The 19,900-nt window shown below is 35.3% G+C and overlaps 1 protein-coding gene across 6 annotated transcripts in view; it reads left to right on the forward strand.

Moving 5' to 3' along the window:
* The window catches only part of Grik2 (glutamate ionotropic receptor kainate type subunit 2), a 611,950-nt gene that overhangs the window by 348,704 nt on the left and 243,346 nt on the right, over positions 1–19,900 (forward strand). For all 6 annotated transcript variants that reach the window (XM_063253933.1, XM_013148503.3, XM_063253934.1 and 3 more), the window contains 2 exons: positions 16,668–16,811; positions 19,518–19,625. In XM_063253933.1, the coding sequence (XP_063110003.1) occupies positions 16,668–16,811; positions 19,518–19,625 (252 nt within the window). The remainder of the gene's footprint in view (positions 1–16,667; positions 16,812–19,517; positions 19,626–19,900) is intronic.

Here is a 19,900-nt window from a genome sequence, read left to right on the forward strand (position 1 = left end):
ACATCTGCTGCCCTGAGCCTGGGAACGTGCGCACACCCAGTGCCTGCCCCGTCCATGGGGTGTCTCAGTGCTCAGTGCACACTGCAGCCTGCATTGGTGCAGGCTGTGTAGGACTCGCTGTCGGGAGGTCCCCAAATCTAGCATGTGAGCTAAGCTCAAGGGCAAAGTTAAGTAAATTGCGAATAGCTTTGAATTTAAACTTATTTTTAAACTAAAATCATCACAGTTCTTTGTTTCTCGTAAGAATATGTTCTAGTATCTTCTTCCTGTTGATCTTTTCTTACACTGTGTTTCTTCTGCTGGGGTTTCATTATGCTTGTTACATCCGCTAGTAGCTAAATTCTCTGTGCATTCGCCTTTCCTTCTGTCTGGCCCTGAGGCCCTGCCCACGTCTCACCCTCATTCTTGCCTTGACTGCGGCTGTGCTGTTGTCCCCAAATGCAGGTGAAACGTGCAGTGCCGCTATTTTTTGTCTCCCAAGTAACATGGCATCACCCCTCTCTCCTACTCTTTTTTACTTTGAATTAATTTTCTCAATGGCAAAAGATTCACTACAAACAAATGTTGTCATGAAAGTTTTTTAGGTCTTGCTTTGTGATATGTAATTTGTTTGGTCGAGTATAAAATTCCAAAGTATAAATGTCAAGAACTAAATAATACCACCTAATTGGTTATTTCCAGTGTTGATGTCAGGCTATTAACCCCTTGACTAGAAGAGCATTGTAGCGTGTTGGTTTGCATTTGATTTTGGAGTCCTCTATGATTTCTTTCTTCATAATAGCCATAAGAGTGTATCATGAAAGTTTTTGCTTCAGTTCACATTCTTACTGTTCCTAAACTTGTATAGTTTGAGATAAAACAGATAATACTGATTCAGGAAAGAAAATGTGATCCATATATTTTGAGTGCTTGTTTGGAGGTCCTAGAAGGGGAGTATGTTTATACTTTTGGAAGACGAGTCCTTCTGTCCTAGGGAAGGCTGGCCTTTCTATAGAGTGCATAGCTTACACCATTCACACCCTCAGAGCAGCCCCCAAATCGACGAGGTCACAACCAAATCTTTCTCACATCAAAGCCATACATTTTTCCCATTTTGTGTTTTTATTATACTATAGATAGATAGATTTTCCTGCTGTACTGCATTTTTTACTAATTATAAGATGAATACTTATACATTTTATAACTACTTAATACAGCTATTATATTTTATAATATTTCCATATGTAGTTATTTATAACCCTCTTTTACATGTCTTTTTTTCCTTAAATGTATGAACCAGTGGGATATTCCCTTGTGAATATGGATGTAAAAATATCCATTAAAAAAAAGAAACTGAAGTCTAAGACTATATTGTTTAATTTTTTTCAGTCTCAGCTGTACAAATTTTCAGTAGAGTTATTTTATAGAACAAAGAAAGAATCTTGGTCTTTAATTTGTAAAGCACAGGAAAACTTGTCTTCAAATACATCTGGAGCCAGGCATCCAAAAGAAGTCTTCCCCAATAGGCTTCTTTCCTGTGACATCTTCTTCCATCTCTCGAGGCCATCTGTCAGACAGAGGTCAGAGGTGACATCGAGGTTTGCAGTCCACTGCCAAGAGCTCCAGAGGGAAGTCACTGCCTCTGCCTGTCTTCCCAAGAGGCTTGGGTTAAACTCATGACCCGGCTTGAGGCTATGCCTGATGCTGTGAATAGACCTGAAACATATACTTCATCCTGGACCTAGGAGATCAGAGGGGGGAAGGGAGGGGAGGAGAAGAGGGATCTGACACAGTGAGAAGAGGTCCTGAAGAGGCAACAATGAACTGCACACAGATGAATCATACTCTTGGTCTTTTGAATTCCGTATGCTACTGTTTTATCCCTTCACCTAAAACGGAATTATATTTGAAGACCTGCCTAAGGAAACATTCTAAGTGTCTGAAGGGAGACGTTAGTAATCTCAGAAAATGATTAGAGTATAATCCTAAAACAACAACAAACAAACAAACAAACAAACAAAAACCCAAAGAAAAACTAAATGAAAATTCTAGTCTGACCTTTATCATATCCCCCTTGTATTAGGTTTATTTAGATCAGAGCTTGTAGAATGTTCCGTCCATAATTGACTGGCTCTAATTCATGACTACAGAGAGAGACGGGCCGGGGGGGGGGGACCAGAGAGGGCGAGGGGGAGAGAGAGAGACAGAGAAAGACACAGAGAGAGAGAGAGAGAGAGAGGCCTTTTTCTGTTTTTTCTGTCCCTTACAATGTATGCAGTCTATGGAGATTAGAGAGGTGACAACCCAGTCAGTGGACGGATCCAGCCATCATCCACTCTTAATCTTAGCGCCCTTAATCCAAACCTGCACCGCAAATCAATCATGACTCTAGATTCAGCCACCCCCAAAGAAAAGCACCTTATGATGCATGAGGCTTTGAGGGGAACACGTAAACACAATAACAACATATTGCTGAATAAGTGAATCAAAGCTGTGGAGCTCTTAGAATGGAGCGAAGACAATGGAGAAGGAAAACTTTCATGTGGGAGTAGAATTATTCAGGAACCCCAAGAAAACAAACAGCGGTATTTCTCACAGTAATAAAAATAGCTAGTGAAATCAATAACTCAATAGATCGATCAAATAATAAACATAACGTCATATAATGAACAATAAAAATAAGTAAGAACTGGAAGACATGGAAGGTTAGCATTCCAGCCAGAAGTCTGCGGTACCTTCTAACATACAGGGTTGTAGATCAGTCTGCTTTCCCCTGCTTCTGGGAGCTGACTCCGGGGCCACCACAGGCTAGGCGATCACACTGCAGCTGAACTGTACTGTACCCTAGCACCACCGTGATTCTTTTTCTTCGAGACCGCTGCCCCACCTGAGTTTGTAACCTACTTAACATTCTTAATCTGTTACATGTTACGACTGTTTATTGAAAGAAATGTGTACTTAAGAGTTTTCTATAACTTTCTAACTTTATACTTAAAACTACTTTTTGAAATAGACCACAATTTTCATTGAAAGTGAAGAAAATGATGCTAAGAAAGATGGGCATTTTATCACCACCACTAAGAATTAAAAATTTTAAAACTTTAAAACTTCCATATTTCTGGAAATATTTTCTGAGAAGTTATAATTTCTGTGGAGTAATAAGCCCAATCTAAGAAGTTAAACACACAATCAAAACAAAAACTCATAAAGAACATATGTCAATATGACGTTTGTATATACATTGTCTATTTTTTTGCAGAAAGGTCTAAATTTTTAGTTTTTAAATTTTGGTTTGGGAAACTATATTAACTGTGATTTGTCAACTTTTACATACCTTTGGAACTAGTATTTACACAATATTCAAATTTAGAAATCCCAATTTCCTGTGTGTTTTTAGTTGCATACTTTCAGATTTCAAATTAGAATCCCAGTGTGTTCATACTATAAAAATCAATTTTAATTCATCATATTGAAAAGAATAAATATGAAACATATAGATAAATACAAAATTCAAATACAAGGAGCTAATTTGAGCTCGAATATCAGGGTAATTGGATGGATTGGAGACTACCTGGCAGTGCAAAGAATACTTCCTCTTGATATTGACCATTCTCTAAATCAATAACAGTTCCAAATGTAATAAAGAGCAGGCAACATTTAACAGGATCTAAATTATTAAGGTTGGTGCATTGTTGCCAGAGAGTTCATTAACAGTCTCATCAATGCAGCTTGGTTTGTGGACATTAGTAAGAGCTTCATGGACCATTTTTAAAGAGAAAGAGGTACCTCAATAGATTGATCTTAGTAGGAAAAAATTTAATTAGGTGAGAATAATTACATTAGCTAAATGAAACTTTTAATTGAAAACCTGTTGGTGTTCCCTAACCTGCTTTCCAGTTGTCCCTTAGTCATTTATATCTAAAAGGTGAAGTTAATCTACATATTTGATAAGCATCTTGAAAGTGTATAAATGTGTAAGGGGGTTTACAAATGGTGGTAATTAATAGTAAATAGAATTCTGCTTGAGAAGCAGTACATTTTAAAGATGTAAATAAGGAAAAAATAAATATTTAAGTCAAAAATATAGAAAAGATTCATGGTAAATAGAATACAAAATAAAAATCCCTAAAACTTTAATGGCTATAAATTTGAAACCCATGTGCTAAATTTCATTCCTCTTAATGCTCTAAAAGCTTATAGGAAAATAATACTGTTTGCCAAAATTACCCTGGAGTATTATTAAAGAAAATGACTTCCAGCAAAAATTCTTGAAAGACTGAAATATCACAACTGTATACAGAATAAGATCCAAACAAATTCTTATTGTCATAATTAGCATCAGACATACGTTAGGACCTATTTTACTTAGTATTCAAACTAAACTAACTAGCAGTCACTATGATTTTGAAAATTTAGCTTGAGGCAAAAACATTAGAGAGAGATAGATATAAGGTATGATAGAAACTACAGTGAAAGTTTAAAGTTTAAAACCGTTGACTATAAAGCACATAATACTCTCCTTTACTTTAAGCATACTTATCCATTGTCCTTGTCACTTTCTGTTTCATGATCTTAGTTTCCTGTCATGCTCGCCTCAGTGTCCCAAATCTATTCAAAACATTTAAGATTCATGGGCCTTCTGACTTTAGGTAGAACAAGAAGTTTCACAGTACAAGATACAGTTAACCAGGATAGATTAGAACACAGTGCAGTGTTCTGATAATTCTGCCTTTCCGTAGGATGGTACTTGGTCATATTTTTATAGCATTTTTATGCACAAAAGAGAATTTATAGAACAGCTTCAGAAAACAGCAAGAATGATGGAGTGTGTTCCAAGTGAGAGAGCATTTGGACAGCAATTAATGACAATGTGTCTTTTACTGCAGTGTGGCTTAAAAATGTAGATGTTTACCACATATTTCAATCATTCCTTGTATTTATTCCCATTTATAGGGCCCCTGATAAATAAACCTGCTTGTTACAGCATCAACATTAGCTCAGGTCATTTCTTACCTGAATCTTTGCAACCTCCACCCCCAAATACTGCATTCTTCATTCAATCTTCAAAGCATGACTAAATTTGAATTTTTTTCTAAACTCATCAATTTGGATGTGAGACTGTATTGTCTCTCTATCTCTCTGTGTCTCTGTCTCTGTTTTCTTTTAAAACTATTTTCTGTTTTACCTATCACACATAGCAAACATCACATCAGTGGAGACACAAATTCATCTTGTTGCTAAAGAATTTTTTATGACACAGCTTCTGAAATATCCTTTAATTCAATGAATCTTTATTACAGAAAGATCTCTGGTGAGTTCAAAAGCAGGAAATAGAGGCAGATTTGCGTTTTCACTGTTCAAGAGAAAGCAAAACAATAAAAAAGTAAAATACTGAGATATTAGAAAATGGGATTGGAAAAAAAGAAAAGATTGTAGTTTTCCTTTTTAGAATATCAGGAGACCGGGGGAGGGTTTTAATTTGAGTGAGAAGGTTAGCAGAGATGAAATCACACTCAGAAGTGACTGTGCCACACATGCTGGCAGGTTTTGTTAGCCTAGTCAGAAACTGATTAGAGCCTGAACACAGAGAGTGACAGAAAACAGTGAACTCGGTTGTCTTTATTTATTAATTTTCATAAGACATCAGTACAAACGTTTGCTAAGTAAGCAAACGAAGCATAAGAATTATATGAAGATGACAGTTAAGGATTATGGTTATATTAAAAAGCCAATATAAAATCATACTAAAATCTGTATTTCCTAGCAATATAAGTGTAAATCACAGGACACTTCACAGACAATCTGATTCCATCCTTTCATTTTATAGATGAAGAAACCAAAGACTAGAAAACAGCCCCACATTCCTGGTATGAAACTGACATTAGCGCTCTATTTAATAAATAGAAGGTGGTATAATGTTTCACCACTCCCATTTTTCTAAATTCTGAATGTTTCAATAATGCATGCATGATTTTGGGTCTTACTTCAACTGAGTTATGGCATCACACATGTACTAACTTTCACAGCTAGCAAGTTGTTGTGTGTGTGATCGTTTCCTTCTGCTCCTTCTTTTAGAAACTAATCTGTGTTCTTGAACAGTGTGTGGCCTGTTCTGTTTAGACTAGCAGTGGGTGCACAAGGGTTGAAATATTACGCTTTCCAAATCAGTTCCTGGTTTTGCATATTATCCCTCCCTGAGAGATTACCGGTCTTCTGGTGTTCATTCCATCATCATCTAACACCTGCCTTTGCAGTGTGTGCCAGGAACTGTGCAAACTGCTTTAGTGTATTGTCTCATGCAGTCTGTTCAGACCACGCAGCTGCTGGTAAAGAACTCTGTTTCTGAGTGCTACAAAGAGCTGGCAGCAGAGGCCGCATAATGGCAGCTGCAGTGGAACTGGGAGAGTTGTTTTGTGACAATCGACTCTGATTGGTTCTGAGTGCATTTCTTCATTACTCCCAGTTCAGTTAGCAGCCACCGTGTACGTGCTTCATGCCAGGCAGAGTGTGGTGCAGTGTGCCAGCCCTGGGAGTGGACACCAGCATGCCTTTCTTATGTGACCCCTTCTCTTTCGTTCAAACAGGTCGAAGATTCTGTGTCCCATTTAGGCTCGTGCTGACTATGCAAGGGAGCTCCCAAGGCTGGTATCCACCTCTTTGCCCATTGTCCTTAATATCTGTATTTTTCTCACTGAAGACTCAGTATTTGCAATTATTTCTCCCCTCTAACTGTCTGGCTTTTAAAAATGATAGAACGTTGTGTAAAATGTTCAATTATAAAATTTGAAAAGGCAAAAGCATACAAAGAAAACTTTGGTCATTTGCTTTAGTTAAAAGGCAAAGTCAATGTAAGATCCAGAATTCATAAACTTATGTTCCATTTATTAGACCATGCAGCCCTTTGTGTTATGCACTGTATCTCAGATGGGAATTCAGAAATGAGCAAACTCTGAGACGTAGGAGTTCCAGAATGGATCTGCCACCTGCCAGCTAGCATTCAGATCTCAGAGGGGACCTGCTTGCACTTATTTAATGGAAAGATAAATGTGCTCACAGAACTGTTACTATAAATTCATTTAGAAACAGGACAGAGGCTGCACTCACATTTCTCCCTGGTCAGAGCCACTGGCAGATTTGGTTCACTGTACCTCTGGGAGGTAATACATCCTGGCTAGATTGCAGAGTATGACTGCTATGCAGAGCTCTCTGATACCGATTTCCTTCACTGCTTAAATGAACTTTTTGGTTGAATTCATATATGTATTTCAAAAATGTCTCTAAGTACTGACTATAGGCAAGGCAATATCTGCAGTATTATACAGGATATTACAAAGTAGATACTGTATTCACCTGACAAATGATTGTGGTCTACAAAGGAAGATAAAAAGAGGAGAAAATATAAGCAGTTTTATTAAAAGTGGAACGTGCAAGGAAGAAAAAAAGATGTAGATCAGGGATTCTTATCTAGGAAGTTGCTAGGTATACCTAGAATAAAATTAAATCTAAGAAGTGTATTCACAGAAAAATGTTAATTACTCTTTTAATATCTGAACTGGAGCAAAATTTATATTCTGTAAATGATCCTGACCTATATCCAACTCCTGACCTATATCCAAAATCAAAAATTTAAAATATGAAAATTTACTTATGTGTATACCCATGAAATAATCACTATAATTCTGCTATGGAAATTTGTAACAATTATTATCTAGACTGATTACTTTAAAGGTACACTCTGCTATAAACTCTGGGTGATTTGTATCTCAGCCTGAGATTTGAAATATAAAAAATTTCTACCATAAACAAAGAACAATATATTATGATAAATATAACTCTTTTTGGCAAAATTGAAAAAATAAATTGGAATAAACCTAGATTCTCAATTCTTCAAAGTAAAAGTTTAAAGAGAAAACCCCAAATCCGTGCCACCTGAAGGACAGAAGTCTAGAGTGATTCAAAAGAATGTCTCTCCTTCAAAAAAAAAAATTATGGACTGATATTTGGAAAGAGAAATCTTGATTATATTTGAGAAGTTTTCTTCTCATAAGAGATCATACCATTGATCTCTTTCTGTTTGGATATAGGTCAGGAGTTTTTCAATTTTATTTTTCATGATTTATGCAAATGAAGACTACGTTAATCATTTTGAAACCCCTATAGCATCTATCCCTATACCTCACAAAGATGCTTATTATGAAAGCAAAGAAAATCAGAAATAATATAACACATTTAGCATAGATATGCCTGGTAATTATAGTTTATTTACATATTCTTTTATAAATGATCCTAAGTACATACATGTAAATTTTTAAAATGTTTAGAACATTCATTATTATTTTTCATATGTTGGGAAATGTTTCAACTATGCATACAAAAATCAAATCATGCTAATTATTTGGAAAATTTGAGTGTGTTTGGTTTTTTAGTTTTATTTATTTAGAGCAGGTAGTAGACATTGTAGAGCACGAGTAAAATGTAAGCATACACACATTTTATTTATCTTTCAGTGTCTTAAAGCCTCATCTGTCAGGAACCTACCTGACATACAGGAAATTGAACTGGTGACAACCAATTTCAGGGGCAATAGTTTAGCCATAGAAAGTACATTTGTCACTCTTTCACCTGCATGTGTTATACCCTTTATTCCTGAGAATAATTGGATTAGGGAGAAGAACAGTCCAATAATAAGTTATTAAGATTCACTCATATTTAAAAGTATTTTTTTCAAGCTACCCACTTAGAAAGATCACTGTTACGTCTACTAAAGTGTGGAGCTGGATTGCACAGGTTTGCCTGATGAGCTTTAGGCTGACATTTTTTATAGTTTAAAACCTGATTTTGGAAAGAAATACAAAGCTCCAGGTCTAATCTTGTCTCAGGGAACCTCTCAAGGTGCCCGCCATTCTGTTTGGAAGATGCATGCGTGGGAAGTGATGGACAGTGCAGGCCTGCCTTCTTCTCTGTCTTAGTTAACACTGTCTCGTCTGTTTCACCTGTCCGTTCTTCAGGGATAACACTTCAGGGTGAACAAGGCAGCTTCCAAATATTATGTGACATATATACATAGATATAATTATATAAATACTATATAAAAATTATATGTGTAAAATTATATATAATAATAAATATATAATTATAATTGAAAGAGAGAAGATTGGGCAAATTGTCATGTCTTCTTTACTGAGATCTCCCACTCCAATTTATGTAATGTTTTTGTAATTTAGGATGTGCCTACAGATTTATCATCTAACCAGCTCATATGGCTTTTAGTAATCAAATTGTGTGCATATTTAGCATTAATATAACTTGTTAGGTTGCTATTGTATTAAATCCTGACGCATGCTTTAAAGTAGGCATGCTATATAAAGAAAAAAAAATTTAAACTTGTTTTGGGAACTAAAATTGTACCTTGAAGCTTAGCTGGGAGACAAACTAGACGGGAAGCACAGTCAGCAATCACTAAAGTGCCTCCCGGTAGAAGGCTCTAGTTTCCGTTCCCTTCCTTTACCAAATTCTTAGATTCAGAGGGCACATGGCCTGAGGTGGTTTCGGTGATTTGGATGGCACTTTTGGAGTTAGGCTTTACATGAGTCTGGTTTCTCCCAATTTTTCCTGATCTTCATTTAGGAGAATTACTCGGATGTTTTTTTTTGTTGTTGTTGTTGTGTGTTTTTGTTGTTGTTTATTGGTACCGGGGATCAAACTCACAACTGTATGCTTGCAAGGCAGGTGCTTATGCTGCTGAGCTAAATCCCCAGACCAACTCTAATGTTTTTAAGCTTTGGGTTGTGACTCTCTAAAATAAAATAGTGATATTTAAAATATGAGGTCTTTGTGAGAATTAAAGGAGAAATCAACACAATCATGAGGCAAAGAATAAGCATTTGATGTTAATTAATAGTAACAATAATATAAAAATAATGATTTCATCTGTGTCTCCTCCTCTATTGCATTGTTTTTTCTTTGCATTCTCATCAAGATAAGGCAAGTATTTTACTCAAGATGAGAGAGTGAAGACTTATCAAAATGAGCAAAAATCTCTAGATTTGAGAGAAAGGGTAAAATCCCTAAAATTTAAGCTGGAATTTGAAAGGCGCTGCAGGCCCTTTGCCCTTTGAGAATCTCCTGATGAGCAGATGGACAGCAGAAGACTAAGGTGAAGTGGCTTGGAAAGTGGGAACTGTGAGAAGTTACAGATCAGACTTCCTCACTCTAGAGTTTTATCCTTCTTAAGTAGTCTTTGTACCTCCCCTGAGTCAGGATTCTTTAGGATTACGATCTGCTCTAAATTTCTTCTTGCATTCTAATTTGTACGTGTTTTTTTATTTCCTATATCGTATTTTATTTTTAAAATGATCTTTCTCTGGGCAGTGTAGGGTGTTTATTTCATTCAGTTCCTAGGTTTGATATAATCAGTTTAGGCCATTTTCTATACTTACGATGCTCAGATTTTACTAATAATTGGTCATAGTCAGTGACAGTAGGAACTTGTGAAGGTGACTTGGTGGCTCCCTCAAAGTCAGTGACGGGAATAGAGGCCCATGATTTGAGCATTCCTAACTGTATTGGGAATCTAAGCCATTTGTTTCACCTCAGCTTCCTTGGAACCAAATACTTTCATTTAATAATGTTTGATATACAAAGATATGTTTTAAAAGGATACGGTTAATGTGGCGTTGCTTTGAAGAAGCCCTAATATTTACTGGAAATCGTGCTAATCAGACACCATTAATGTAATCCAATTTCTGAGGCCTCAGTTGTTTTCTGTTTCTAAATTTCTTTAAGTGATGATTTCTGTTCTGCAGTTCAGAAATCTACTGCTTTTTATTTTGTCTTTTTCTTTTTTATGGGTCCCAGGGATCGAACTCACGACCGCACACTTGCAAGGTAGGCGCTTATGCCGCTGAGCTAAATCCCCAGCCCCAGAAATCTACTTCTTTGGTTAAACTGTTCCTGGTTGACATTACTGGCTTTGAACCTGGCCTAGTATTTAGCCTAATTGTATACACTGATGTATTTCTTTTTAATATATTTTTTTCTGAATTTGTATAAGACACATCTGCACAACTCTACCTTTCTTACTTTACAGTGCATTTTACTGTGTGAATATTTACTGCTTATCAAAAATCATATTGAGTAAGAGAATCAAATATTTATGGATATTTCTCTTACCATCTATCTTCAAACTCACTGTTTTTGTTAATGAAGTGCAGAATGTTGAGCAAGGGACTTAGATAGAAAGTACAGACCCAGTGCACATTGTTTCTTGTTCTGTCTCGAGCCAGCAGTGTGACCAGCCTCTGCTTTACTTTCCAATTTGATACAGACACGATGAATTTCCAGTTGTATGAGTGTGGAATTAAAAAAAAAAATTTAAGGACACACAGTAAAAACAGAATGAATGTTAGCTATTTATTCCAATAATAGAAAATTTCCAAACACATGCAATCCTACAAATGTAAGGAAACATCGTGAAATACAAAAATTTCCTCATAGCTTTTAAAGTAGAAAGAATAATACATACACAGCTTTGCAAAGAGGACACAAATGGTAAGTCAGAAGTGATATGAGAGTAAATGGGAAACAATTACATGGTAGCAGACAGCTAGTCTAAAAGGAAAACAAAAATATCGCCCTGGACTGAAAAATAATCTGAGTGACTTCAAAAGTCCTGTTCATCATTTTATCACAAGTAAGCAGACTTTAAAGCATAAATTCAAGAAATAATTTGTTCACAAAGTATTCATGTTTTAAAGTTAAATTCATTTTAAACTGATAGATATAAGCATAAAAACTGTACACACTTAGGGGACACTGTGTTGTCCTCCGGACATGGCAGATTGTACAATATTTGATGCTGGTTCGACAAATCTCGCTCCTCCAAGACTTACATTTTCCTTTTTTGGCCTTGGGAATCAAACACAGGATCTTGTGCTTGCCAGGCAGGTGCTTGTGCCACTGAGCTTATCTCTGGTCCAGGATTTACAATTTTTTCATGGTGAAAATACACGAAGTAATTTCTAGGTTTTTGAGTTGTGTAGTGTATTACTGTTACATAGCCATCCTGCACTTACACGTTAGTACTCACTGGCCAACCTTTCCTTTTTGCTCCCTGCTCCGCCAGCCTGCCTCTAGTAAAAACAGCTCCAGCCTTAACTTCTGGGAGATCAAATTTTTATGTTCTACATAGCAGTGAGATTATACATGACTCTTATTTCTGTGTCTGCTCATTTCACTAAGCATAATGCTCTGTAGTTTCATCCATGTTTTTGCAAATGACAGTATTTAATTCTTTTTTATAGCTGAGTAGTATTTTGTTCTGTATATGGACCACAGTTTTTCAATCCATTCATCAATCCGTGGGCACTTACGTGGTTTCTACTTTCTGAGTATTGTGAACAGTGCTGCAAACAGCGTAGGAGTTTACCTTCTCTTTGACATACTGATTTCATCTCCTTTGGATGAATAATCAAGTGACTTTGATGGATAATATGATAGCTTTATTTTGAAGCTTTTGAGGCAACTCCACAATATTTTCCATAGTGGCTATATTAATGTGTTTTGCTATCGACGGTGTACAAGTGTTCCTTTTTCAGTAAGCTGAATTCTCATCATTTCTTGTTATCTTTAGTCTCTTTAATAGCAGCTGTTATTGCTGGAGTAAGATGATATCTCCTTGTGCTTTGCATCTGCCTTTCCCTGATGATTAGTAATGTTGAGTGCCTTTTCATATGCCTGTTACTAAAATATCTATTTATGTCCAAGACCAATTTTTAATCACATTATTTGTTTCTTATTTTGTTTACATGTTGAGTTTCTTGAGTTCCTTATGTTTCTGCATTTGAATCCATCAGTAGTGTAGTTTGTAAATGTTTTCTCTAATTCTGTAGGTCACTGATTCCTTTCATGTGCAAAAGCTGTTCAGGTTTATGTAATACTATTTGTTTATTTTTTTACTTTTATTACTTGTTCTATTAAGATCTTTTTCCAAAAATGTTTCTTATCTCAATGTCCTTGAGATTTCTCACTGCAGTTTCTTCCAAGGGTTTCGTAGGTGAAGCCTTGCATTTCAGTTTTTAATGTGCTAATTTGAACGGGTATGAGATAGTGGTCTAGTTATATTCTGCATATGTATATCTGATTTTGCCAGTGATTTTATTGAAAAGACTCTCCTCCATTAAATAGTCCTAGGATATATGTCAAAAATCTTTTTCTACAGGTGTATTGGTTTATTTCTAGGATCTCTATTCTGTTCTTTTTACCTACATATTCATTTTATGCAGATAGTATGCTATGTGATCACTGTGTCTTTGTAGTATAGCCTGAAGTGAAGTAGTATAATATCTACTGAGTTATTTGGCCTAATACTATTTTGACCGTTCAGTGATTTGTCGTTCCATACCGATTTTACTATTTTTTTTTTTGCTAGTTCTCTGAATAAATTCACTGATAGTCATTGCCTTGAACTGGTAGATCACTTTAGGTTGTATGGGAATTTTAACCATATTAATTTCCAATCTATAAATGTAGAATATCTTTCCATTTCTTTATATTGTCAGTTTTTTCCATGAATGTTTTATAGTTACATAGCAACAGTCTTTGATCTGCTACTTAAATGTATTCCTAAACATTTTATATTATTTTACAGCCATTTAATATGAGGTTATTTTCTTGATTTTTTCAGATAATTTAACTATTGCTGTATAGTAATGGTACTTATTTTTATATTGATTTTTATGTCCCACACTTTGCTGAATTTGTTCATTAATCGTAAAACATTTTTTGGCTGGTGTTTTTGGAGTTTTATGTAAGGAAGATTGTGTAGACACTTACGGTGTGACTGCTCTGACTAGGGCTTCCAATATGATGTTGAGTGAAAGTGGTGACCGGCCACCTTTGTCTTCTTGCAGATCATAGAGTCAAATACTCAGCTTCCTCCACCGAGTACGCTCTGAGGTACTGGCTTGTTAGAAATGGCTTTCATTATTTTGTAGATTGCTACCCCACCACCTAAATCATTCAGCACTTTTTGTCACGAAGGATAGTGAATTTTTCTTGATGCCTTTTCTACATCTGTTGAGACGATTATGTGAACTTTGCCCCTCATTCTGTGAATGTGTTGAAATCTGTTTTTTGATTTCATATATACAACCTTCCTTACATCCCTAAGCTGAATTCCAGTTTATCATGTTTAATAGCCTTTATTATGTGCTACTGAATCCTTTTTACAAGCATTTTGTTGGTGCGTTTTCAGTCTATGTTCATCAAGTATATTGGCCTATAGCTTTCTTTTTTATTGTTTTATCTTTGTCTGGTTTTGGTATTAGGCTAATACTGGCCTCCTAGAATTACTTAGGAAGGATATCTTTTCCTCCTTTAAATATTTGATAAAATTCAGCAGTGAAGACATCTGATTTGAGACTTTTCTTTGATAGGAGACTATGTTATTTCCGATTTAATATGGTCCATTATGGATTCATTATTGGTCTTTTCAGTATCTATTTCATCATAACTCAATGTAATTAAGGTATATGTGTCCAGAAAATTAGGTGTTTCTTGTAGGTTATCAAATTTGTTGGAATATAGTTTTTCATAATAATCTGATGATTTATATTTCTGTGGTATCAACCGTAATGTCTCATTTTTTATCTAATTATATTTGAATCTTCTTCCTTTTTTCATAGTTCAGCTAAAAGTTTAAACAGCAATTTTATCCTTTCAAGAAAATGGCGCTGGATTTTATTGATCTTTTACATCATTTTCAGTCTTTAGTTTTGCCCTGATATTTATTATTTCTGTCCTCCTGCTAGCTTTAGGTTTGGTTTATTCTAACTTTTATACTTTCTTGAGGTTAAGCAATATGTTGTATGAAGTGTTTCTGTCTTGTGATGTACGTATTGGTTGCTGTCAACTTTCTGCTTAGTGTTACTCTGCTGTATTCCACAGGTGTGTATGTTTTATCTCTTTTCTTTTGTTTTCATCACTTTTTTCCATCTTAATTTCTTCTTTGATCCATGGATTGCTCAGGAGTAAGTCAATGCTTAGTGTTTCTGTTAATAATTTTTAGTTTATTGCATTGTGGTCGATGATATGATTTCATTTTCTTCAATGAGACTTTTACTAGTATATATAGTCTTCATTTTCATGTTTTTTTTTTCATAAAGAGGAATATCTAATTAGAGTATATATAACTTTAAGATTCTTGTAGTGATGTTGTGAAGCATCCCTTAGTGTCTGGAAGAACTGATTTATCTGTAGGCCTATGAACAGTAATAAACTGTAAAAATATTTTTATTTTGAAAACAATGTTCAACCTGACATAATATGGAAGCTTATTTGTATGTAACCATGTGGTATATGAAATACGGTCTTTCAGCATTAATTCAAACCACAAACAAACATCAGTGCAATCCTCAGGCTTATGTTCTATGTCTGTATCCATTTCACTGCAATAGTTTTTACTATGCAGTCAACCAGGTTTGTGAAATTAGCAGATATTCATCAAATAAGGATTTTCAACCTGAGCTATATTCCTCAAAGACTTATGAACTATAATATAATATTATTATTATGCTCTATCATTGTGCTTTTCCATTTCATATGCTAAAACTCCTCAAGATCCATTTGTATAAAAGCTACTATGTGTACTCATTTTGTATCGTGTTGTGGCAAGTGCTGTATCTACAGGGTTCCTCTTCATCTTGGAATTCATTTCACAGCCCACTAATTGTGTGAATGAGAGGAGGAAACACACGCTTTTATTCTAAAGCATGCCAAGCAGATGGCGTCTGGTTCATCACTACCAGCCCTGTCAGTGTGGCTCTCCTCTGTAGGTAGTGAACCTGGCACTGATCCGTCAAACACAATGTGAGGGTCCATTTAACACAGCACTTGAAGTCCCTGAGGCTCTGGTTTGTTGTGACTTACAAACATTTCATTTTTATCATCCACCTCTAGAGCAACTGGTCACTTGAGCAGGTGCAGCAGAGTAGAATTCATATTCATTTTACTTGAAAAAGAAAATGAACTTTTATTCATATGGAAATTTTAGAGAAAGAAAATAGCACAAGGGATTAAGTTTAGTTTCTTGAAAAGGGATTAATGCATGCATTGAGATTCAAAACAGCAGCATCATTTCTGAGATTGAAGTTTTTGAAAAATTGAGGAAAGATCAGGGTTTATGTCTTAAGCATTCTGAATGAGTATCTTTTAGGCTCTTTTCTTCCTCCTATACAAGGAAACTGCTTACTTGATTTCTTCTGCACACTATATGTGACTTACACAAACATACATTAGTAAGTGCATTCACTCTGGAAGAAAGAGAGAGAGACAGAGAGCATGTTTGTGTCAAGACAAGGTAAGATGCATACAGAGACATCAAAAAGGGAAAGAAAAATGTCTTTAGGCATTTCCAGCATCAGCAGGAACTCTGGCACCACGTGCAATCGGCTTATTACTGTGCAAAGAACAGATAGGTGGTACAAATACTCTAATGGAGTTCATGTAGTACTTTAATTACCACATTTCTGTTAAGAAAATGAACCATAGCGTGTTGGAGAAAATGTTTGCTTCATTTAAATAAAAAAACTGTATGCGTTTCTCACCTCATCTGTCCGTCCACTTCCGAATGCCCTGGCCCGGGTCCCACGCGTGTAGTGAGTGTCCACTTCCTTTCCCTCTGCCTGCAGACCGACGCTGCTCTCATGTACGACGCTGTGCACATCGTGTCGGTGGCTGTCCAGCAGTTTCCCCAGATGACGGTCAGCTCCTTGCAGTGTAATCGACACAAGCCCTGGCGCTTTGGGACCCGCTTCATGAGCCTAATTAAGGAGGTGAGTCTGAGCGAGCACAGCCTGCCTGCTTTTGTCTTGAACTGAATAAAGTAAGATTATTTCAATTGCCAGCAGGTGACCTTTCACTTTATTTTAAATAAAATAAAAAAGCACTATATTTTAAATTAAGCTTTCCTTTTTCTTCCCAAACACAACTAATATTTTCCCTAATAATATAAAATAAATTTCATTATAAGTAAATTGAAAATTTATAAAAATACCTATACTACTGCAAAAATCTGAATCCCTGTGACCTATGATTCCTTGATTATGATATTGTTACTTTGTATCTTTCTGAATCTTCACCTGTGTTAATTTTCACGGATTTATCCATATAGATGTTTAAAGAGTCCTTACATTTTAACATATGTTATCTGTAGCTGCTGCAACTCTGGGCCAAGCACATCTGAAGTAAGAAGAAAACTGGAAAACCCTTCAAGGCTACACATGTGCACAAATACATGTATCTTCTTTTCACTCATATTGTGAATAAAGGTCTTTTTTTTAGCTTAGCATACTGTTTAAGAAACGTTTAAGGAGCCTTAATATTTGTTATAAAACTCACAAACATGATTACCATGTAAGACTTTCCAATAAAAGTTTATACTAACCCATCCATTCATCTGATATTGTTCTTCATAAGAATAAAAAGGGAAAGAACTGAATAAGAATTCCTAGATCCTTGTCCAGAATAACTGTGAATTTTGTCTAATTCCTCCAAAATTATTGGTACATTTATACTCTTGGAGAATTTGAATTTTATGGTTGCTGCATGCTCTACATTTATTTCTAGTTTAAAACTGAGCACCAGAGAGTTATAAATACATTCCAAAGATTGATTAGGTGAAGAACAGATAGTTCTGGACTGTGTATTCGAATACTGGTATCATGGCATCAGTCAAACAGATTTAAAAAAATAAAAACAGAAATGGTGTTATGGTGGTATCTATCATATTTATTGTAGGGTGTAATTAAGAACTTCGCATAGTGTTCCCCTTGTGAGAACCAACAGGAGAACTTTCTTAGGCCTCAGTACGAGGGAAAGCTGTTTCTCCTGCATAGCTGGTATATTAATCAGTGGACCCTAATTATTATTTTATTCTCTGCTTGAGAAGCTAAAAAGTCCGACGTGCAACTTGTGCTAGAATTTTGTTAGTTTACCTACTGAACTATTTCTGTTCTTTCTACCCCAGAGCTGTGTTACTCTCCCGTTCTTCTATTACTATACTTCTTGATTCCCTATTTACTTTCTTACTGCTCTACAATTTTGTTGACCGCTTGTCTTAGTTACTTTTTACTCGTTGCTGAGATGGAATACCTGAAGCCCAAGCTGGGAAAGGAAAGGTTTATTTCTTACAGTTTTTGGAGGTTTCAGTCCACACTCAGTTGGCTCCAAGGCAGGCGGGCATGGCTGGGCCGCAGTTCATGGCAGCTGCAAACAGCAAGCTGGAACCAGCCAAGAGCAAGACACACCTTCTTCCTGCCATTACATCACATCCTGGCTCCACCCCTGTGTGGGTGGAGCACTGACACCATCAATCCAAGCACTAGACACTGAAGGAATAACAAATGTACAATTCACACTCATGAGGCCTGGGGGCCACAGACATAAACCATGACACCACTTTAAATTTTCCTTAAGAGTAAACTGGACAGAATTGCTTTTTTTTTCCAAACCAGTCAACATATGTTAAATTTTGATGAAGACGTTATAATATATAATTTTTTATTTCATTTATAATTAATAAAAAACTGTTTTTGAATTCCAGCAGATGAAGGTTTGTGAACCACATTGAGACTAAGGAATATTGTGATAATGATAATCCTTTTAATCACTATTGAAATATTACCTGTTATGTTTTGGGATTCATTTCTTTTGAGTCATGGTGTGTATCATTTCTAACATTAGATTTGGAGGTTTTCATTGCATCATTTAAAATTTTTGTTCAATCATGTAGCCATAGATGATTTCTATCATTTTGCTTTGAAGTCTAATAATGCTTTTATCCTTGGTTTTAGTCTTTTTTCAATTATTTGATTTCAATATGCATGAAGGTATGGGCAGCTATTTTGAAGAGAACGAGAGACATTATGGTAGCCACTGTAGATTTCCTACTGTCTGATCTTCAAAGCCCTTATGGGTTCTTTTGTTTTGATTGCTTTTATACTATTTGATTTGTATTAACTTATTGTATGTGATGGTATGGACAAATATTTCAAAGAAAACACGAGACATCGTGGAAGGCACCGTTGATTACTTGTTGTCTTTTTCTGAAATTGTGTTATTTGCATTGTTTTACTCTGCTCTACCTGTTTTGTTTTGTTTTATTCTCTTTAAAATAAAAAAATAAAATTTTAGCACAAGTTATTTCCAAATGAAAAAAATAATAGAACACATCTAATTTGGATTAACTTTGGAAACTTTTATATTTTAAAAATCCAGATATTTACATAACTTGGAGGAGCCAACATCGTATGTTGGTGAAAATGAAACTGTACAACATGAAATTTGTAATAAATTTAATATTGAATCTAGAATAATTTAGGAAAAATTTCAGAGACAAGTTAAAATATTTTAAATATCTATAGCGATTCAAATTCATGAAAAGTAATGAAAGTACGTTTTCTTATGACGTAAGAAAGCATTTATGTTCTGTGTTTGCATACTACTCTAGTGATTTTTGGTTTTCTTTTGTTTTTCCACAGGCTCATTGGGAAGGCCTCACAGGCAGAATAACTTTCAATAAAACCAATGGCTTACGAACAGATTTTGATTTGGATGTGATCAGTCTTAAAGAAGAAGGTCTAGAAAAGGTACTTGAGTCACTGTTATTTTTTAACTGTTAAATAACACATTTCCTAATAAAGAAAGAGGCAATGTATACTGTAGTCATATTTCCGTATGAACTTTATGGAGAAGCTTTAAACTGTAAATCTTAAAGTTATTATGTCACAGAAAATAATGGATGGTGAAGATTGAAGTACACATGAAGACATTTTAAGACCCTTGAAATATTTTATTTTCTCACTTTTTAAATGCATAGAATTCTAATTATTCTTATATGCTCGAAAATGCATGTAATCTTAAT

This window comes from Cavia porcellus, unplaced genomic scaffold (genome assembly GCF_034190915.1).
Source record: "Cavia porcellus strain 051 isolate PalLab524CR breed Dunkin Hartley unplaced genomic scaffold, mCavPor4.1 scaffold_7, whole genome shotgun sequence".
In the NCBI taxonomy this organism is placed as follows: Eukaryota; Metazoa; Chordata; class Mammalia; order Rodentia; family Caviidae; genus Cavia; species Cavia porcellus.